General features: G+C 35.2%; 1 protein-coding gene across 1 annotated transcript in view; it reads right to left on the bottom strand.

Moving 5' to 3' along the window:
* Positions 1–23,848, bottom strand: part of kermit (PDZ domain-containing protein GIPC-like protein kermit) — a 65,624-nt gene that overhangs the window by 17,280 nt on the left and 24,496 nt on the right. Inside the window, exons 3-4 of the mRNA XM_074180296.1 lie at positions 10,829–10,962; positions 3,523–3,771 (exon numbers count right to left, since the gene is read on the bottom strand). Of these exons, the coding sequence (XP_074036397.1) occupies positions 3,523–3,771; positions 10,829–10,962 (383 nt within the window). The remainder of the gene's footprint in view (positions 1–3,522; positions 3,772–10,828; positions 10,963–23,848) is intronic.

Here is a 23,848-nt window from a genome sequence, read left to right as displayed (position 1 = left end):
TCCGGTGAGCTAGGTGGCCACTTCATCATCTGCCCTCTTCTACCTATCCAACGAGCGGGGAATGTTTCGTTTAAAAATTGTCGGACAGGCATAGCATAGTGTGGGGGAGCTCCGTCTTGTTGAAATACCAGTAAATCTTCGGAAAGGTTACCATCATTTTCTATTATTGTTGTAATACGTGGGTCAACCCCTTCCCTGAGTAACTCAAGATATGATTCACCATTTAAATTTCCGTTGATGAAGAAAGGTCCGACAATGTGGTCACCTAGGATACCACACCAAACGTTTAACTTTTGGGGATGTTGTGTATGGAATTCACGCATAATATGTGGATCACTTTCAGCCCAATATCTACAATTATGCCTATTTACTAAGCCATTTAATGAAAATGAGCATTCATCAGAAAAGCAAATATTGTTTAACAATTGTGGATTGTTATTGATAAATTGCGTCATTGATTCGCAAAACTCTAGACGACGATCACAATCATCTTCATTCAACTCGTGCACCAACTTAACTTTGTATGGGTGGTACTTGAATTTATGTAGAACTCGGAAAACTGTAGAAGATGAAACACCGATCGCTCTACTTATTGTTGACAACGATTGGGGTTGTTGAGCCTCTAAGCTGACTTGCCCTAAAATTGCCACTTGGATTGCTTCGTTATTTACGAGTCCCTCTCGCTTATGCACTTTATTGCAAACAGACCCTGTTGTGGTAAATTTCTCCATCAGTTGAATTACATACTTATGAGTCATGTAATTCGTTAAATATTCTAGCAGCAGCTCTTGCACAATCATTATTTTGGTGGTATAAACCTACAATTTCAATTCATTCATAAATAATGTATCAAAGTACACTATCAATAGTGACTACAAATTCTAGTTGACAATGTCAAACTTTAATAAAAAGTAGAGTTTTTTGTTGTTTGGATTTTTGAAGTAGAATAAATAGCACAGTTGAACAGATTAAAGAGTTTGAACTGTTGTACAACCCATTTTAGTAAAGGCAAATAAGGTGAAAGTAAAAAATAAGTAAAATTTGTGCTATTAAAAGAAAAATTGTTTATCTCATAAACTAAACACTTTAACCTACAAGTATTATACATTTTTGAAATCAGCTCAAAGAGGAGTATCCAAATTTTACATAAAAAATATGAGAAGTAATTTAAAAAAAAAGGGATGATGCTAGGGGTGAGGGGGTGGCTTTTCCAGTAAGTTTAAATAAGCCATAATGCTTGCCCCTTCCAACATAAATTGACGTGTTTTTGGATATTTCCTAAATACCAGTATTACAAAAGTTATTGAAGGTGGATACTTTTATCTAAAAAGCACTGTATATATGTATGTATATGTATATGTATGTATATATATATATATATATATATATATATATATATATATATATATATATATATATATATATATATATTATCTTTTTTGTTTACTAATGTTGGGAAAATTGAATGTTAAATTACTTGTTTGATCTGTGATTTTTTGTATTGTATGAAGTGACCACTATTTCAGTAGCATATTAAACACGCTTATTTACTATAAAATTCAAATTTGAAGGTGGAAATATATTGTCATTGACTTCATGCACTATTAATCGATACTATTTACCATAGGCTAGACGCACACCACAGTCTTCGACTTTGTGGTTTTTTTTCAGTTCATTTGTTATCATTTGTTATCTAATTAGTGCTTCATATAATGTTACAATTTGAATCATATAATAACATACATGTGAGAACAAATAAATTATTATTATTATATATTATTAATTATTAAAAGTTACGCCATTTTGGTGTAGTTGAAGATATTGACTTCATATTCTAGGGTTGTGAAGTATTCGTCAGAAGCTTCAAAAAGATGTGTCACAAGACCCCCCCTTTCCTTTTAATTTTTGTTCCAGATGTCAATTTCACTTCAAAATAAAGTATTCATGCATTAATTTCATTATCCCAAATTTAAATTTTTTGAGTTGACCCGTTCAAAAAATAAAAGGGAGAGACATTAAAGAAAAACACTGTATAAATAATTCTGCTAAGTGTTTAACAACAGAGACATATATGAACTCAGACGCCTTAGGTCTACGATATTTTGATAGTCACTTTTTCCGTGGATTTGATCTTCAAAAAAGCCCCGTATGAATATCTCAAGGACATTAAAATCTGGATATTTGGCAGACCATTACTCCAGACAGTTATTTCGTAACTATCTGTCACTACTTGCTTTGTGTTGTGACGCTGGTACCAGATGCTAATCACATTGGTCCATAAAAAGAAAATCAAATAGTCGTCAAGAGTCGGCATCAGAAACTGATGATAGTTTTCTCTATAACGATAAATAAATGAGAAAAAAATTCACCAAATCAAATGGAATTTCAGATAGGAGTTGTCAACTTAAATATAAAAATCAAATTTATGTATACAAACTTTGATCGATTCGAGAATCATTCAAGCAAAACATTATTAATATTCAAAAATCTCATGTGACTGATGCTAATCTCACTTTCATTGAAGGAAAGAAATATAGTATTCCATGAACGATTTCAAGTGGGCATTGTTCCGTCTTTACCTCTCTTTCGAATTTAATTTTGTTTCATTATTATTATTTCCATTTTTCTCGCACTGGTGTTTTCTGAAAGCAACGATACCACTCAAATTCGCAGCGTTCAAACTCAGATAACGAGTATCCGGCTGGAAGGACCAAAACTATGTTCAGGATGACTCTGTTTTTTGATTTCAATTATATACTTTTGGGAAATTTTGGTGAATAGTGAGTGCAAATATTTTAAATTGAATCGAACTGTGCTCACTTCGAGGATTTCAGCGACTTGTTTCGAATAATGTTGATTTACCGGTTTCTCCAATCAGGCGTATGGCTCTTTTCTGTATGGAATCCAGCAGCTTAAGAGAATGCTTAGGGCCGGAGCTCCATACATGAGAACAATACTCCAAAGAAGGTCTTATTTAGCTTTATGAAGCATCAAAAGTTGCTGAGGTGAGTACAGTTTTCTGGTTCGCAACAGTGTTCCAAACTTTTGAGAAGCAGCCTTTGCAATTCCAGCGACATGATTGTGCAGACATATTGGAGAGAACGCTGATACAAGTATTATATCTGAGGGAGACTGCCTTAGGAGGACAGAATACAAATTGATGAATAAATATTTTTTTTTGGAAAAATGAAAATTCACAGACATCGCACAAATATATGATAATAATAAATTAAAATTACATTCAAAAGAGGGGTTAAAACGTTACCGTTAATCAAATTTAAGAAATATCAGAAATCTACGTTATTTGATATTGCTTTTCTTCAAAGCGAAGACGATGTTAACAAGAACAATTTGAAATAAAAATGAAATTAACGAAATATCTTCATGATAATTGATTATGGAGATGATGAATAATGTTTGAAAAGATATTTAAAAATCTGATGGGAGAAAAAGCACTACCCGTAACTTTTTGTGTATTCCAGTTTTTAAAATGCCACTCAGTATATCAGGAAAGTATCTTACTCTTTCTTCGATTTCCGCTTCTCCACCGGCCTTGAACCTCAAAGTCTCCCTGCCGCTACCATAAATTTTCTTCCCAGAAGACCCTCTTCCAGTATTAGGTGATATGCTGCTAAATCCGCTCTTCATTGGTTCAACTAATCGGATTGTGAAAGTGGTTCCCTTGGGGATTTCTTGCAGAGCTTTGGCTACTTCGAAGTGTCGTTTACCTACCATATTTTCACCGTCTAATTTCTCTATGTGATCTCCAACCTGAAAAATAAGATAATAATCGAAAATAAGATACATTACATAGTGACAGTGGGTCAGTGAAAATGAAACAAGGCCAATTACTTATAAATTCCATTTTAAAAAAATTCCTCTGGCCAGTCGATTTTTATTTCGAGAGGAAAACGTTTTTCGTCTATTTTATGAATATTTCCACTTTAGTTCCCTCCTCATGGTGAAATCCAACCCTCAAATCTTAAATAGGATCAGGGGTCAAGGTCATTACTTTCTCTTTTCAACGCTTTCCACTTTTTGGAATTTGATGCAACGGATATCGAAAAAAGCGTTTTGAAATAATGAAGACGGTTGGCTATCATCAAGTTTTCGAATTCACAAAATAGGGATAATAATGAAATTCAAAATGTAGCCACTATATTACCTACCGAGTTTTTAACTTTAACATGTTTTCAAATGTTGGCATTCTGGCAATTCAACAAATTCAAATCTGGGTACTTTATTTTTTCTACTACTTGGTAGGTTACTGACTTGTTCGTTTCTCCCAAGTCTCCGTTTTCTCCCATCTTCTTCATGACACACGCTATATTCTTATGGACATAATTTAGATCGCCATATATTGTTTGCCTCCTGTCATCCAATCCCTGATATTCGCATAAAATATAACAAGATGTCTGTATCCATTTGTTGCATTGATTGCAGTTAAGATCTCTGTTGTACACCCTATTTTGTTCAGGTGTCCTATCAATGGACAGTGTCCAGTGAGTGGCTCTGTAATTGTTCAGAGCCGATCTCTGCTTTGGTCAAGCAGTTCCTTAGTTCTCTTCTCCGCTGGTCCCTGTATAAAAGTTTTTCTATGTGATTCCTCTGGAATGTTTTGATAGTACTACTTATAGAGACACTTTCCGAATCGTTCCGTGCCAGAGACTATGGTACCCCCACAGCTGATTTATAGAGTTAATGATCCATGTCTGGCACCTTTATCATCTCTTTCGTTGCCTAAGTTTCCTAGTACCCAGTACCAGGATGTACTTTGAGGACGGACTCATTACTATTCACAGTTGTAATGATATGGATATAGTAGCGAAGCAATTTCGCGAAGCAGTGATCTCATCCTATCATGAAAAATGTCCACTGAGGATTAAAAGAGATAACCATAACTCTTCTTGGTGGAGCAAAAGCCTTGAAAAAACAAAGAAAATAAGTTCGACGATCATTCAATCGAGCTGAAGAGTCAGCGGAGCTTTATAAAACTACTCTAACGTCATACAACAAGGAATTTAAAAAGACAAAACGGGAGTGTTGGAGGAAGTTCTGTGAGAGTGTCCCTGATTTACCTCACAGCACAAGAATTCACAAGATTCTCTCTAAAGAGCTGACTGCTGAAATTGGATCACTTAAACGACCCGATGGAACATTCACGTACTCTAGTAAAGAAACGTTAGAGCTTTTGATAGAAAACCAGTTTCCTGGAAATCTGACTCTTGAAAACAATAGACATTCCATTTTAATGGCGCTAAACGCCGAAGAAAGAACAAATCTCCTGAAAGGGATGGTATATTTCCAGCTCTTCTTCAAAACGGACTGGAAATAATTTTACCCATTCTCATAAAATTGTATAGAGCTAGTCTGGCGTGGAACTATATACCACCCAATTGGTTGGCAGCTAGGCCATTAGGTTCAGGGTCATCAGAGGCTGCCCTCAAGGTGGGGTAGTATCTCCCCTTCTGTGGTCGCTCCTGATGGATAGTCTGCTGGATGCCCTCGATAGAAGAAAAGTAGATCTGCAAGCTTATGTAGATGACCTTGTCATCTTGGCAAGGTCCACGTCGCGAAAGGATAGCTTGTAATATCCTCCAAAAAACGATGGACGTTGTTCATTCGGTGCCTGAGGGAGCAGATGTCTGTCAACCCCAGCAAAACTATGATAATCCTCTTCACCAGGAGGAGAGAATTGGACGATCTAACGCCACTTTCCCTCAATGGTGAGGTTATTCCATTTGGAACGAAAGTAAAATATCTGGGCATTGTCCTTGATGAAAAACTCACCTGAAAGGCTCACTTGGAAAAAGTTTTACACAAAGCCAAACTGTCCCTATGAACATGTCGAAGGTGAAACTAGCGGTTTAGGTCCCAAACAAATCCATTGGATTTATATGTTGATTGTCAGACCAATGATCACTTATGGTGCAATTGCTTGGTGGTCGAAGGCTTTACAGAAAACGGACCAGGCGAAGCTCTCTGGCTTACAGACTTACAGAGACAGGCTTATCTGGCCATCAGTGGTGCCATTAGTTTCACACCGTCAGAGGCCATGGAGGTCCTTCTAGATCTACCTGTTCTCCACATATTTCTCGAAAGAGAGGCTAGATGGACATACAGATGGCATACAGACTTGTGCACATTGCCAACTGCACAAATCATTTTAATGCAGAGTGCATGCAACAGACTGTTGGTTGACACAGGAAGTCACAGACTTCTGGAAATGACCTCCGACTCACTGTCTCCAACTGTCAACTACGAATTGCCTCATAAAGTACTGTTTCCGAGTAGATAGGACTGAATTCTCCGGGAGAAGGAAATATTAAGAGCAGATAGTCAAAAACACCTTCAGGTTCTGGTGTAGGTGTCTTCGCAGATCCAGGACAGAGAGATGGAAAGACTTAACAGATTGTCACTGGTCTGGATTCCTGGCCATAATGGCCTAGAATCCAGACCTGCAAGCAGCTTCGTCGGAACAGAACCTGTCATTGGCATCGATTTAGGCTTTGCCATACACAGATTGAACACCAGGTTGGCAAAAAGATGTATGGACTTCCAGAATCTTCCAGGATTGGCTCACTCCAAGGCGTTTATTCACCCTTCGAAGCTTGATACCAAAAAGTTGTTGGACTTCAGAAGGAATGAACTACGAAGAAGTGTATGTCGCCTCTGTTTGGAAAATGATGAAACAGCAGAGCACATACTTTGTGCCTGCCCCGCTGGGGACCGAATCAGGTTATTAGAATTCGGTAGAGCCCTACTCTTACCTACTGACCTGAAAGACCACTCACCATACAAACTAATCGGCTTCGTTAAGAAGCTGGCTTTATTTGGTCAAGTGTGAATAGGTAGATATGAGCCACAATTAACCCTTGCGGGTTGCAGTGGAGGGTTGAATAGACCCACTCACTTTGGACCTAACCTAACCTAACCCAGTATTTAGTCAATATAATCATGTCCGCCAGTTTTGTCACTTCTTAATATCATTCCTAGAGCAGTTTCGGTATAATTTTTGTATTTATCAGTGGCACAAGTGCAGCATGACTGTCAGTCGCTCTTTCGCTTGAGTCGTTAAATCAATATTACTTGCGCATTGCAAGATTTCATACACTGCAGTCTGGAAGAATGAGTCAACCCAGGATGCATAAACCTCTCCTCTGAGAAGCTAACTACTTGCGACAGTAAAACGCCAGGAAGAAATTCCAAAAATTCACGGCCTCCGAATTCAAAAAATAGTGACACTGAAAACCTTAGCCGCGAAATCCTAACCATTTTGTGGTAAGACAATTGTTCTGATCGTTCTCATGCTTGCTCTACCTGTCATACAGCTTGTCCAATTTATTTTCGAAGTCTACATTTTTCCGATAATATCTCGAATTTTCTGGATTCTCTGTTCTGGAAACTGAGGTTCCATTCAGTACAATTGACGGAGTACCTCCTCTTATTCCTCTTCTAGTTGTTAGAATAATTACTCCTGAGACTGACCAGTGCTTGACCGTGTATGGTGGTCAGAGCACACCATACAGTAACTACGGTCTTTTTATATAGGTTTTCGCCTTTGGGTAGTGGCTGGGTGTCTAATCGGTATCCAACCACTGTTCTGAACGTCTCCTGTTGTCTCAGAGGATCCATTTTTCATACGTGAGGATCCGATCGTGGAACACCTTGTTTTCAAACTTCTTGGCCTTTCCAATATGTTTCAAACCATCAAAAACCGCATGGGAGCTGACACCTAGCTATTCCGTTATTCCACGCACTGTTTGTGATGGATCAGTCCCCACCAGGGTCCTCAAGTTCTCGTCCTGGATTACTGGAGGTAGCACTTCGGGGCTCATCTTCGAGGCTAAAATCTCCGGAACGAAATTTCGCATACCAACGTCGAACAGTGACTTCATTAAAACTATCATTGCCAAATGCCTGGGTAATTTTATAGGCTGTTTCGGCAGCGTTTTGGTTCAATTTAAATTCGTGGAGAAAAATTAGTCAAAAATCTTTTAACGACATCATATAGTAGGTAATAAGCTGAAAAGAGGCAAATAATATAATTTGGAAAAAAATGAGCAGCATAAATGTATAGAGTACAAAATTCTCTATCGATCAGAATACAGAGTGGTCCAACGGAAAGTATGCACCTTGCTTTTCTCCTTTTTTTGTAACTTAACGCAAAAATACTCGGACAGGTCAATTTTTCTTTTGAGGGGGACACATTTTAGATGTATTTTTCTACCTGTGCCTTCAACCCCCTAACGAGGGTGAGTAACAACCCTAAAATTTTAAATGGAAAGTGGGGTCGAGTGACATATCATTTGAAAGGACACAAAATTATCTTTCCAATGATACCTAATTTGTTGTATTTCACTCAAACAACTACAACCCAGTACTTTGAAATGTGTAATTGACTTAGTAGAATCCTACTTCAGCAAGGGCTGAAAATGTGACCCATTTGCTTTCATACAATAATACAGATTTTGTTCAAATCTACTTCTGCACTCTGTTGTAATTCGTTGGCGAAGATCTTCTATGGACTCGGACTGCGTAGTAAACATTTATTTTTCAAGTGTCCCCAAAGGAAAAAGTCCAAAAGCGATAAATCAGGTGACCTGGCAGGCCATTCGATGGGGCCTCTCCTTTCAACCCACCGTCCAGGAAACCGGTCATCTAAACACTCTCTTACCGGAGCAACATAGTGAGGAGGTGATCCATCTTGCTGGAAATGAAGCCGATCATCATTATGATTTTGGTCATTTTCAATTATTTCTGTTATGAGAGGATCAATTGTATCTTCAAGCATGTTCAGGTAGACCTCACCAGTTAAATTCCCAGGAATAAAAAGTGGTTCTACGATATGACTACCTAATATGCCACACCAGACATTGATTTTTTGAGGGTACTGGGTATGGACCTCTCGGAATAAGTGTGGGTTACTGTTATCCCAGTAACGGCAATTATGCTTATTCACAGCTCCATAAAAAAAAAATGTACTCTCATCGGAAAAGCACGTGTTGAATGATAGGTGCGGATCAATTAGTAGCTGGCTCAGTTGTTCAAAAAATTGCAGCCTTCTATCAGGATCATCTTCACTGAATTCCTGTACTAATTTAATTTTGTACGGATGAAATTTATAGGCTTTTAATATCCGTATTATGGACGAACGGGAGACACCTGAGGTTGCAGCAAGCTGACGAGTACTTTGAGTATGATCCAATTCAACATGTCCCAAAACAGCGACTTTCACTGCTTCATTTCTGATCGGTTTCCGTGGCTGGTGTTTCACATTACAGACAGATCCGGTATCGACAAACTTTTGGGCTAACTTGGGAACGTACGAATCATTCACATTTTTTCCGGGATGACTGTTATTAAAGAGGCGAGCAGTAAGTCTAGCACAACTATTATGTTGATAATAAAGTTTAACAATTTCAACTCGTTCAGGAATAGAATAAACCATTTTTACAGTAAAGTTGAAATAATTTCAAAAGCAACCGAACTGAATCAATAAACGTTTGCCTAAATTCTTTTTGTACACTTATCTGCTGCTGTTATTTGAACCAAAAAACGCACGAGAGAAATTGAGTATTAGTGATAAAAATGCCGTTTTTTCCGCATTTTCATTGACACCAAAAATATCGAGTAAATGTTCTTTTTGTTTTTCATAACTATTCAAGTAAATACAACAAATTAGGTATCATTGGAAAGAAAATGTTGTACCCTTTCAAATGATATATCACTCGACCACACTTTCTATTTAAAATTTTAAGGTTGTTACTCACCCTCGCTAGGGGGTTGAAGGCACAGGTAGAAAAATACATCTAAAATGTGTCTCCCTCAAAAGCAAAATTGATCTGTCTGGGCATTTTTGCGTTAAGTTACAAAAAAAGGAGAAAAGCAAGGTGCATACTTTTCGTTGGACCACTCGATACACCGCGACACAATAAAATGAATATTTATTGAGATATGGACCTACGAATAAAAATGACATTGAAATGGACACAACTTTCGAAACAACCTTTTACTAACATCTCCTTAAAATATCTCTTTTTCAATTTGAATTACCCGTATCTACCACAATTTTGGAGTATATCGTTTCTTCGGTAAAAAAATCATAGTCGAAGAAACAGGAAAATTCATGATGAATTGAAGAAAGAACAATAATTCTAAATTATCTGAACATAAATGGAATGGAACCCGTCTAAGAAACAAATTCAGATTGGAAATTGTCAAAAACTCGACTTATAAAAATTTACCAAAATATACTGCGGCAAACTTTTTTAACATGCTAGATAAATGACTTGAAGAATCAGCCAAACCTGTTCAGATTCAAATCAAAATTGAAATGTTATCTGTTATCTAGGGCATTTTATAGTATTTCAGAAAATTATTTTATCTCGAGCAGTACACAGTACAGTACACTGTCAATGAACAGTGTACTGTGTAGTACCTACTTTCAGTGTTGCTTGGTTTGAAAATATTTTTAAAGTGTTTTTATTGTTTTGTTATTTTAACATCGTTCTGTTTTGAATTATCAATCCAATGTAAATTAAATTGATGGATGTAGCTGTTACTACGTGGTGTAGGAAATCATGATGAAAAGAGAAATGAAAATTTCTATGTTTTTTACCACTTTTATTTGTAACTAACGTTACTGCAGTAACGTATACAATAAACATATTGTATAAGTTTGAAAATGTCCATATCCGACGAAACTGCAGTTACGTTAGTTACCAAGAAAAGTGTTAAAAAGCATAGAAATTTTCATTTCTCTTTCCAATGTAAATTGGCGTATGATCAATAAATGTATATCTATCTATCTATATTTCTACCTCACCTGTATGTGTGATATACTGTGAATAATAGATCCTTCTTTTATTCGTTTGATGAAGGAGTATCCCGCACCGTTGTCTGTGATTGTGAGCCCCAACGAATCTTCTGATTTCACTAATTCTATCTCCTTTGGTCTACCTGAAAGTAAAACTCGCTTATTGATTATATCATTTCAAATTCTAATGCATGTTTTGTCAAATACTACATGGGCTGAAAAGTCTCGGGCCTAACACATAGATGGCGCCAGTCTTATTGCATTCACCGCTTTTTCAGTTTTTTGAATAATAATAATAATAATACTACCAGTTTATTTCAATCAATAAGGTTGTACACAATGATACAAATGGGTTTAATGTACACTATGACAAAATTATTGTGAAAGACGTCAATAGGCGCATTACATAATATACAGGGCTTTTCATGATGAGCGTTAATTTCTGGCAAACTATTCAACGGATCAACCTGAAAATTCCACAGTATGCATAAGTCAATAAGACGCCTAAAATATTTTAGACGAAGCGGCGTTGTCGCTTCTATAAAGTAGCGGCTTCTTTGATTTTTCAAATGAAACACCCCGTATATAATATCATATTACGATTCATTATCACTTTGTCAACAAATTCATATACTATTTCCCTATACCTATCTATTACCGTTTAGAAGATATAAATTAATTTCGATATTTTTTTTTACCAAACATGAACTTTTATAAATGCTGATAATCTTGAACTCTCTTGCACTAAAACGATCAAATTTGAAATGGAGTGGAGTGATACTATGAGGATCTTCACACCGAGTCATATTTTCATTTGCCTCAAACAGGGCCTTCAAAAAATGCAGATACTTTGATCTCATGAAAAAATGAGTGGAACTCGATTTTTTCAAATAGAACACCCTGTATATTTCAACATTTTTGAGCTCTACATCCAATTTTAGATTAACTTTGTTCAGATAATACTATTTCTATTTTGAACCGTTTTCGAGATAAACTGTTTCAAACGGAAATTGACATGGTTTCCTTGTTCATCACTCATTTTTGTAAAACAGATTTCGTTTGATGAAAAGATAATTATTAAAATACTCCTCAACCATCGAATGAAACTTCTCTTCAAACAATAGTTTTATTAACGCTGAAACACGAACTGAAAATGAAAAACCCATAAATTAATGAGTTAATTTAATCGTCAGTGTATTTCAGAATATGTTCAAACACATCTCCACCTCTACTTAAACAAACATGTAATCTTTTCAAAAGATTGTCATGTGTAGCGCTTCTGATCAAGTCTGGAGTCAAACTATTGAAAGCAGTTGTAACTCTCGATTTCATATCTTCTATTGTTGTAATTGGAGTAGAGTAAACCATATTTTTGATGAAACCCCACACGAAATAATCTAATGGATTGCCATCTGGTGTTCTAGGAGACCAACGAAAAGGTCAATTATTACCAATCCATCTGTCTTCGAAGATTTCGGTTGAAGCTTCGCTGACTGAATGAGAATTATGGGGTGGAGCACCATCCATTTGGTACCATACACGTTCTCTTCCTGGTCTATTATTTAAAATCATTTGAATTCCATTCCTCAGTAAATCTTCATATTTTGATGCATTCAAATCATCATCATAAAACTCGATATAAAAAATTGACTCATTCTTTATGGCACAAAATACATTGAATTGCCATCTTTCTTGAAAACCCCTTTGGCGGACAACATGGGGATTTTCTGGCGCCCAATAATGACTGTTGTCTCTATTGAAAACTCCATTTTTTGTGAACTTGGCCTCATCTGTCCATATGATATTGTCAAGGAAATGTTCATCCTCTTGATTCTTGACAAGTAACCATTCAAAGAATTCCACTCTACGAGGTAAATCAATCTCTTTCAAATGTTGGACACTTATTGAAATGCCATTTATGCTTATTGAGAATTCGACAAATTGTCACGTAGAGTATACCTATCTCCCTTTCAGTCTCGTGCAGAGAAGTATTTGGAAATGCATGAAAGTAGGTATCCCAAAACTGTTATACCATTGTCATCATCATCCACTTTAGTCTTCTCACGAATGATTTTTGGACGGAAGGTTCCATTCAACCTACAGTTTTTCAGTAGTCGATTTATCACATTATTATTCGGCTTTGGAAGTTGTGGATATCTTTCATGAAATACTCGGCATGTTCTACTTGCAATTCTATTGCACTCACCATAAATTATTAATAAATTCAAGAAATCTTCATTACTGTAACCTAAACTTGACATTATTCAATTATAATTGGTAGCTATCACAATCAGTCAAAACCACCAACGAAAGTCTGACGTTAAATAATTGGTTTATTTATTTTTCCAAAGCACACTATTAAAAAATATTAATGTGTACTGTTGTACGTTAGAGACCAATACCTCAATGTATACAAATTGTAACTTTTTCTAAGGTAGGTACATACCAATTTCGAATTGACTGATCTGAGACAGTTAAAAAACTGGATCAAAAAGAAATATTACTAAGTATAAAAAAAAATTTTGAATATCCAAAATAAGTGATGAATTCAAAAAAACGAGCAAGAAAACCACGTCAGTTTCCGTTCTGAAACAGTTCTCGAAAACGGTTCAAAGTAGAAATAGTATTATCTGAACAAAGTTAATCTAAAATTGGATGTAGAGCTCAAAAATGTTGAAATATACAGGGTGTTCCATTTGAAAAAATTGAGTTCCACTCATTTTTTCATGAGATCAAAGTATCTGCATTTTTTGAAGACCCTGTATGAGGCAAATGGAAATATGACTCGGAGTGAAGATCCTCATAGTATCACTCCACTCCATTTCAAATTTGATCGTTTTAGTGCAAGAGAGTTCAAGAGTATCAGTATTTATAAAAGTTCATGTTTGGTAAAAAAATATCGAAATTAATTTAAATCTTCTAAACGGTAATAGATAGGTATAGGAAATAGTATATGAATTTGTTGACAAAGTGATAGTGAATCATAATATGATATTATATACGGGGTGTGTAGGTCATATTGATTTATGCATACTGTGAAATTTTCAGGTTGGTTCGTTAAATAGTTTGTCAGAAACGGCTAATTAACGCTCATCATGAAAAGCCCTGTATTATATATAGCTGTATATACACAATAAGTAATAAACAAATGATTTATGAACAGTCACACAGATTAAAAAAAGAAAAAAAATTTAAATCTAGTTGAGGAATTCTTCAAAAGTGTAACAATTTTTTTGTAATATGAATTGTTTTGTCACTTTTTTAAACACATATATGTTTTTACAATTTTTCACAATCTCGGGAAAAATATTGAAAAATATGCATCCATTCACTTCATAACTTTTGTGAAAGAGGGCAGCACGATGGCGAACTGGTAGTAGCAACTGTTTTCCTCTAGTGTTATAGTTACGTAAACGTTCAGCCATATTGCTAGATCTTTGTTTGAAAACTCTTTGTTTGAAAACGTGCACACAGGCTTCTAGAATATAGATCCCTGCCCTGTTAAAATGTTCAACTCTTTAAAAAAATGTCTGCACGAATTTCTAGAGCCTAGTTTTGCCAGTATTCGTATGGCATATTTCTGTAGAGTAAACACTCTATTTACAGAGGAGCAATTTCCCCAGTTTAAAATGCCATATTTCAGATGGGAGTGGAAATTAGCATGATACAGAATCAGCAGCATCTCTTCACTACAATGATTTGCCATAAACCTCAAAGAGGAGCACGATTTTCTCAGTTTTGTGCATAGATTGTCAATATGTGGGGTCCAGATTAAGTTTGCGTCAAAAGTTATACCCAGCATTTTAACAGATGTTGACATTTCTATTTCACATAATTATTAATTAACATAGCATTATTCTTTGATGTATTTGAATTCAGATTATTGTTCTTTGACTACTTCAGAACATTTTCCAGAGTATTTTCGGCTACAATTTTCAATGCATTCAGATCGTTCTGGGCTACTAGTACATTAGTATCATCGACATAATACACCAAATGTATAATAAAGTTGTTAGTGATGTTGAGATATCTTATGAGGTCATTTGCATAAACTACATAGAGAAATGGTCCCAGGATCGAGCCTTGCGGAACTCCTTGAGGTATGTGTAAGGTAACTGAGTAGGACTGATTAAGTTCCACAACTTGCTTTCGATTGCTTAGAAAAGACTCCAGAAGGTGCAGGGGTACTTCCCTGATACCATATCTCGGTAACCTACCCTAACCTTCAAAAGAGAGCTGTTGAAATTTCATGATATTCTACTCATGAGTTTGTGAGTTAATATGCTAAGATTGGCACTACTTTTCTTATTTTTAAAACAAGGGATCAAAAAGAATATCGTGTTTTAATCTTACACTGATTCTTGATGGGTAAAATACCGTTTAAGCGAAGCAATGGCTTGAAAAGTGTTCCTGCAACGTCGGACACGGAACTCTTAAACTATCGTAATTTTCCTACCACAAACAGTTCATTCTTTCTATCTCCGGTCACAGAACATGAAGTCTTAACTACCATAAATAGTCTAAACAACTCAGGTTGCTTGGATTCTTACGAACTAAACAGCTTCGTCATCAAGGAAGTAGCTGATATAATTGTAAAGCATATCACCTCCCTTATAAATCTGATTTTCTTGCCCGGTATCTACCCGGATGCTTTCAAAATATCGAAAGTCTTACCTCTTCATAAAAAAGGGAACCTTTCGGATACGAATAATTATCGACCAATAACTATCATCTCTATCTTCAGTAAAATAATCGAGACTCTCCTGAAACAGCGTTTATACAACTGTTTTGAACAAAACAGGTTTTTTACAGACTCACAATTCGGATTCAGAAGAGAGAGATCAACGTCGCAAGCTGTTCTAAAGGTGGTGAGTGATGTGATCGAGGGCCTTGAGTAGGGCAAGATAACCGCCATCACACTCTGCGACCTATCTAAGGCGTTTGATTGCATCTCTCACTCAATTCTTCTGGATAAGCTGCAGTTCTATGGAATAAGAGGTGTAGCTTTATCGCTCATTGCCTCATATTTAACAAATCGTTTACAAGCTGTCACATATAACAGCTGTACATCTAATTATAAACCTATCAAACATGGAGTGCCCCAGGGCTCAGTCCTCGGCCCCTTATTGTTCATCATTTACATCAATGATATACCTAATTTTTTACATCCCTATAAGTCAGTCTTATTTGCTGACGATACTACGCTCATCTTTTCAGGTGACACCATGCCGGATTTGCAACAGTCTGTAAAAATTTGACTCTCAAGTGCTGAAACGTGGTTTTCATTAAATAAACTAAAACTGAATAATGAAAAAACAAAGAATCTCACCTTTTGTTTGTCTAGCACTATGTCAAGTGATAACAGTGTGAAATTGTTAGGCATAAACATAGATAGTGAATTATCTTGGCAAAATCATACGGATGACCTACGAGGTAAATTGGCCAGCTCAATTTTTTTGCTCCGTCAACTGAAGCCAATTACAAGTTTTCCAACACTCAAAAATGTATATTTTTCATTATTTCACTCTGTCATTACTTATGGGATTGTACTCTGGGGGAACGCCTCTAGTGCTGTAGATATTTTCAGAATTCAAAAAAAAGCAATCAGGATACTTGCCAATGTGAGTTTTCGTGATCACTGCCAGCCCCTTTTTGCACAATTACGCATATTGCCTTTGCCTTCATTATTCATTTTCTCGGTTCTGCTCGAGATCCACAAAAATCGAATGTGTCTGCGCAAACAATTCAATATACATCATCATTATACCAGAGCTGCAGGCAATATTCGTACTGATCGTGTAATGTAAGGTAGTCAATAAACTTTCATTCATTCATTCATTCATTCATTATTAGGATTCCGCTCCATCAGAAACAATATTTAAACGTTGGTTTGCTGACTCCAAACGTGGTCGTAGAGACACTGATGATGCAGATCGCCATGGACGTCCAAATGAGGCAGTAATACCAGAAAACATAAAAAAATCCACAAAATCATTTTGAATGATCGAAAATTGGAGTTGCGTGAGTTGGCTGACATTGTAATGATGTCAAAAGAACGTGTTGGCTTTATATTGCATGAGCATTTGACTATGAGAAAGCTCTGTTTACAATGGGTGCCGCGCGAGCTCACTGTTGACCTGAAACAAGAACGTCTTGATGATTCTGAGCAGTGTTTGGCCGTGTTTGAACACAATAAACCATGATTCTTCGTCGAAATGTGGCAATGATGTAACATGGATCCATCACTTCACTCCGGAATCAAAACGATGGTCATCTGAGTGGAAAGCCAACTGGTGAACCTCGTCCAAAGCGCCGGTAAGCACAAAAATCAGTAGGAAAGGTTATGGCTTCGGCATTTTGGGATGTGAGTGGTATAATATTCATTGACTATATTCAGACATGTCAATACCGTCAACAGTGAATATCATATAATGTTATTGGAGCGTTTGAAAGCCGAAATTGCAAAGAAACAACTGCATATGGAAAAGAAAAAATGTGTCTCATCAAAACAATGCACTGTGCCATAAGTCACTCAAAATAATGACAACAATACATGAATTGGACTTTGAATTGCCTCCACATCCACCGTATTCGCCAGATTTGGCTCCTAGCAACTACTGGCTGTTCGCAGACCTTAAAAAAAAGCTCATCGATAAAAAAAATTGATCGAGTGAAGAGGTTATTACTGAAACTGGGGCCTATTTTGAGACAAAAGATAAATCATTCTACGAAAAATTTTATTGAAATGGAATGAATGTGTGGCTCTTAATGGGAATTACGTTGATGAATAAAGCCAATTTTGACAAAAAAAACGCGTTTCTTATCTTAGGCCCGGGAGTGTTCAGCCCATGTGTTTATATTTCGATAAAATATCAAGGTAATACAAAAGAAAGTTTAGGTTATGAATGAATATATCTCAGTTCCATACCACCAATACACAGAGAACTTTGGAAAAATTTTCAAGAAACAAGATCTGTAGGTGGTTTTTAAAACAGGTCATCATATTTTGCAAGAAAATCATTTTATAGACTTTAGTTCATTAAGATTAGTTAGACGAGTTAACAACAACAGGCAGTTAGATGCCTACGAGAGTGTAGAAATAAGTAAACATAATAATCTTACTTATGATGTACTGTTTGGAACCTTTGGTGTAGTAATGAATATTACTGGAGTTTTTTCCCAACATCAAATCGTTATTTTTACACTTCGATACGTGTTTCGATCACCAAGTGATCATCTTCAAGAGGAAGATAAAACCAGGGAAAAAACTCCAGTAATATTCAAACATAATAATATCATGAATAACGATGGTGGAACAATACCTAATAGAATACTATATAGCTTGTTGGAATAATACTTCAATTATCTGATTTACATGACTATCACATGAGGACACATTGTAAAATTAATTTGAGACTAGTAGATAAGGTAACACGTAAAACTAATTTAAGCCCATTAAGACGCAGGTAGCTATCAGAGGTATCTAGGATATGAAGGACAATCTTGTATGTAATTTAGTTTGATCTTCCTCACTTGTGATCGAAACACGTGTCGAATTGGTAAAATAACGGTTTGATTTTGAGATAAAACTCCAGTATTATTCAATACTTATTCAAATTAATCGAAATAAGCTCCAATTGAATCAGTACACTTGATCCAACGTAACATAAGTTAATTAAATCTGAATTTCATTAGTTCGGACTCCCATTGTCTGATGTTATACAGTGTCATCCCCAAAGTATGCACCATATGGAAAACTTATTTATTAAGGGTTTTTGGAGAAAAAGTTACTCTTGATGAAAGTTTGTGCATTCCCTAAAACCAAACATGCATCAACAAAATATAGTAAAACACATGTAATATACGAGGAGCCTTCAAATATTTGATTTTGAGACAAGAGTAAAGTAGTCTTATTTTGAAAAATCTCGGAAAATGTTAATTGAAAAAGTTGTTCAGCATTAAAAAATACATTTAGATTTGAAGTTTAAGTGAAGTTTAATTTTTTTACCCATTTTTTTAAATGGGCATCACCTTGAATAAGACGGTTTATTTTAAAAGCCTGTAATATTACGAATTATACAACTATGACCACGGTCAATTTTTTTGAAGATTTAAATAATTTGCAAAGTCATTTTTATTCTTTGTAACACCGAAAATTACTCAAAATTGTTCAGTATTGTAACAAGAACTTAATATCCAATAATATCAAATCAGAAAACATCAAAATAAAATAGATATTTCGGAACAAACTCATTGATTTTCTGGAGACTCAACTTAAAACACTCATTTTGTACAAGAAAATCTCCAGGAAATCAATGAGTTTGTTCCGAAAAATCTATTTTATTTTGATGTTTCTCAATTTGATATTATCGAATATTAAGTTCCTGTTCAAAATAATTCTCCAAAATAATCTCCAGAAAATCAGTGAGTTTGTTCCAAAATACCTATTTTATTTTGATGTTTTGTAATTTGATATTATTGAATTTTAAGTTTTTGTTACAATACTGTATAATTTTGAGTAATTTTTGGTGTTAACAAAAAATAAAAATAACTTTGCACTAAAAACTTAATTATTTTGCTCTTCAAAAAAATTGGCCGTGGTTAACTCCATAGTTGTGTAATTTGTAATATTGCAGGCCTTGAAAGTAAAACGTCGTATACAGGATTCTATCTATTTATCGTTTTATCAAATGTTTTTTTAGTCCCATTTAAAAAAAAATAGGTAAAAAAAATAAAACTTCACTTAGATGGCCATGACTTCAAATTTAGATGTATTTTTCAATGCTGAACAACTTTTCTAAATAACATTTCCCGAGATTTTCCAAAATAAGAGTACTTTACCTCTGTCTCAAAATCAAATATTACTGTATTTTGTTGATGCATGTTTAGTTTTAGGGAATACACGAACTTTTAACAGAAATAACTTTTTGTCGAAAAACCATTAATGAAGTTTTCCATATGGTGCATTTCCATATGGTTCCATATGGTGCATTGATTGACAATGTGTCTTGGTGAGTTTCATTAGTTCGGACTTCCATTGTCTGATATTATATAAAATGATTAGAAATCCCTGAAAGAACTAAAAAAGAATAATTGAAAATGAATAGCTGAAAATAACAATTGTATTGAGCAAAAAAAAACTGAAATGAAATACAAGTAAAAATAAAACAATTGAACAAAAAATAAAAATGAAAAGTTAAGAGATTCCAAGCCAAATTACTTCACGACGTTTCGATTTAGTATCAACAATCGTCTTCGGGTGACTGGACTAATTCCTCCGAGAGATAACTATTTATGGGTCATGTTGGACATGTTGGACAACATGTATGCGGCTTCTTTGAATTTCCTCCTAAACCAATGTTTATGATCTCAGCTTGGGGCCACTCGATTTTATGTTGATGGGTCCAAACATGCTCTGCAGAGCATGTTTGGACCCATGTTTGCTCTGCATCCTCATTCAAAGAAGCCGCATACATGTTTGGACCCATCAAACATTTTACTTGTATTTCATTTCAGTTTTTGTTTGCTTAATATAATTGTAATTTTCAGTTATCCATTTTTAATTCTTCTTTTTTTAGTCCATTCAGGGATTTCTAATCATTTTATATAATATCAGACAATGGAAGTCCGAACTAATGAAATTCACCACGACACATTGTCAATCAATCACCTTCAAACAATCGATTAAATCCGTCAGCATAAAACTTGTGTGTTCGGATTGGATGAAGTCGACGAAGGTCGTTTTGTCTGGTCTTGATAAGCGAAGGTCCTTGAAAAGGATAGTTGTAAAAAAATTAACAGCATCAATGTATAGAGTATAACCGTCTCTATCGATCAGTATATACCACGACACAGTATAATAAATATTTATTGATATGTGGAGCTACAAAAACACATAACTTCAAAAAGGACAAAACTTTTGAAAGAACCTTATATATTTTCGAATCACCAAAACCGCTTTCATGTCAGATGACCACATTGTTTCGAGCAGCCTTCAAAAGGCTGCAAACTTACTTCCTTAATTATTGTGCCATATGTTAACATTAATCATATGAATCACGTATTGCTCCATCAACATTGGATGCAATTGATGTAACTAACGGTTTTTCGAATTCCTCAACGGAAGTATGTCAATGTTAAAACTTGATTCCGATCTTTGGCGATACCGTTGTGTGAGATTTGACTCTTGTTACATTATGAAGACTGAAAGGGGTATATTTTCAGGAGAGATTAATTTATGGGTTGGGATTAAATCAAACAAACGAATGAATTTCGTTAAGTAATGTCATCTGTGACATAAAGTCCTAATGTTATGAATACATTAAGTGCTTCATATTGTAATGTTATCCTGATTGGTGCTGGAGGGGTAATAAGATAAGTGGCTTATTCCGAAACATCGATGTCCACCATTGAGGATGAAAGTGTTCCCCGTAGGTGAAGTTTTACCTCTTTGAAATACTACATGAATGATATAATTTTCAATTCCATAACGAATGTCTGGAGTACAGACAGAATAAGAAAAAGTTTTTTTTCTACACATCTTTGTCGGTCGGTAGCCGGTCGGTTCGACGTGGGTGCTTTGTTCACTCACTCTAATCGACAGCCGTGTTGGTCGGTGATACAAGCTCCAGGCTGACCGATCGAGTTTCACTTGCTATCATCCAACTCGTGTTAGGAATCACACGTTAAAAGGAAAGACCTCGTTAGTACTTAGCTCGCACAGGTTTCGACTTGTGAGGGTTGTTGTTCGTAGGCGTGAGACAGCTGGTTAACGAAAAACAGATTTTAAACAAATTTTTTTTTGTAGAGAGTTTTTGCTTTCTTCTTTCCTTTGGAAGCTTCCCAATTTTTTTCTATAAAGATGGAGAAGTAGAAAGCCAAAAGTTTCTCTCCCCAATATTATGAAGATGACTTCAATGGAATATGTCAAATTTGACACAATTTTTGACTTTTTGAATGCTACAATAGAGAAATAATAACAATGATTTATAATAGGGAATAACAGTGAGATCCTGTTTTTCCTATTTTTTCGTGTTTAAGATATAACTTAGAAAAGACATTCACCCATATGTTTATTCGATAAAAAGTATTTCACTTGAAATTTAGTATGTTAATTTTAATTTTAATGGCGATTGAGTCGGCTGAAAAAATCTTTTTTGTTTAATTTTCTGATTAATTATGCCGTTACTTGACCCATAATAATTTCAAAAACTACACCTCATGATTTAATCTCCACAAAATTTATTTGAAAAATATATCACAACATGTTTCGCTAGCACAGTAGCTTTTTCAAGTGATTTATCACTTGTTCATCACTTCAAGTGATAAATCATTTGAAAAAGCTACTGTGCTAGCGAAACATGTTAGGACAGTTAGCACAGTAGCTTTTTAAGTAAGTTATGTATTGCGAAACAAACTCATTGTTTTCCTGGAGATTTTCTTTTCCAAAATAAGTGTTTTAAGTTGAATATTAGATACTTCTTCTTTAACTAGCTCTATTACCTTCTCATCAAATTTTGGAAAATTATTTTTACGCCCAAATCAAGTCGATGACATTGAAAACATAAATACAAGGGGGAAGTTTTGGTATGGTGTGTCCATATATATTAGCAATACTTTCAAGGGTATACACTTTTTCGAATGTTTTTGTCTGTTAAACTTCAACATTGCAGTTCTCAAGTTTTTTCCTCATAATTTCAAAGAATTCAGAACCCAACCTTTACTTCCTCCGCAAAGCACAATGATTAGTCGCCATCCTTTGTTTGCAGGCATGTTAGGCGTACACATTCTCGAACCATCAGTCCACCCTTTAGTAACTGTGTCATGTGTGTTGTACCAAGATTCGTCTAAATAGAAAATTTGCTATTGTTCTTGTCTATATTTAGTTATTTGTTAGGCAATTGCACTATTCTTCTGCTTTCCATAACTGCTTGACGTTTGTTTATTATTTAAAATTTGAATCCTGGTTTCTTTATCCAATCCTGAAGAGTTTTGTCACACCAGCTCACGTTATGACCGGAAGTATTCAATTTCTTCCTTATGATTTCAGTTGTAGGAATCTCATTGCTTTTGTAACAGTCGTATATTGTTTTTTTCGATGATTTTATTAGATGAACAGTTAAAGGTTTTGGTAATCCTGTATCCCGTCGCTTCTTGCGTTTATAAGGTTCGTTTTTGACTATTTTACGTACAGTTGAGAAAGGAATTTCGGTCAAATCTGATGTTGCTTGTAATAGTTTATTTCCCTCGAAAACAAACTTGAGATGTAGATTCTTATATACATTGAAAGATACTCTCTTTGTGTCAATATTGAAATGCATCTGAATCTTATTCACTGGTATCTCTGTTTCGCAATGTTCACCATCGCTATTGGAATCACTACAGTAGAAAAAGTCTGCGTTGTTTTCACATTCGTTATTACTATTAGTCCTTGTCCACACATTAGTCCTTGTCCACACATTAGTACTTGCCACATTTTAAACAGGTAACAAAAATTTCAAGTAATTATAACTGCATCAATATCGAATTTCAACACTCAAATCGCGATCAGTTCCTGAACTGAACAAGACTGCTAAAACAATCCACGCATTCCCGATTTCTATTCGTCACCGTAACATGACTTCAAATTTAATTTTATGACTCTTTAGTTAATCATTAAACTCGTTTTGTAAAAATTATTCAATACGAACCGCCAATTCTGCAGTCCACGTGGACTATTTCGCAGCCGGTTCATTTCTATGTATAGGTTTTTTTGGCCTTTGAGAGCGCCGACACCTTCAAGTATGCACAATACCGTTTACTTCGACTATACCATTGCAACGAGTTATGTGTTCCCCATAATCGACATCAAAATATGTTGACAACATTGTTGAGAGTGGCATCTGTTTTATTGAACATGTAGTACAATTACTTAATGACTTAATAATACCAAAGTATAACAGGTATTCATATAATATTCTTCATTCTAATTGAAAACAATTAGAAACTATCGGAAAAACAAATTTGTAATGGTTTCTTAACGGGATAGAT

This window comes from Leptinotarsa decemlineata, unplaced genomic scaffold (genome assembly GCF_025532065.1).
Source record: "Leptinotarsa decemlineata unplaced genomic scaffold, Ldec_3_MD MMD2_tig00026294_RagTag_RagTag, whole genome shotgun sequence".
NCBI lineage: Eukaryota > Metazoa > Arthropoda > Insecta > Coleoptera > Chrysomelidae > Leptinotarsa > Leptinotarsa decemlineata.
Note: the sequence above shows the minus strand (reverse complement) of the source record. Positions and strands in the feature narration are given on the sequence as shown.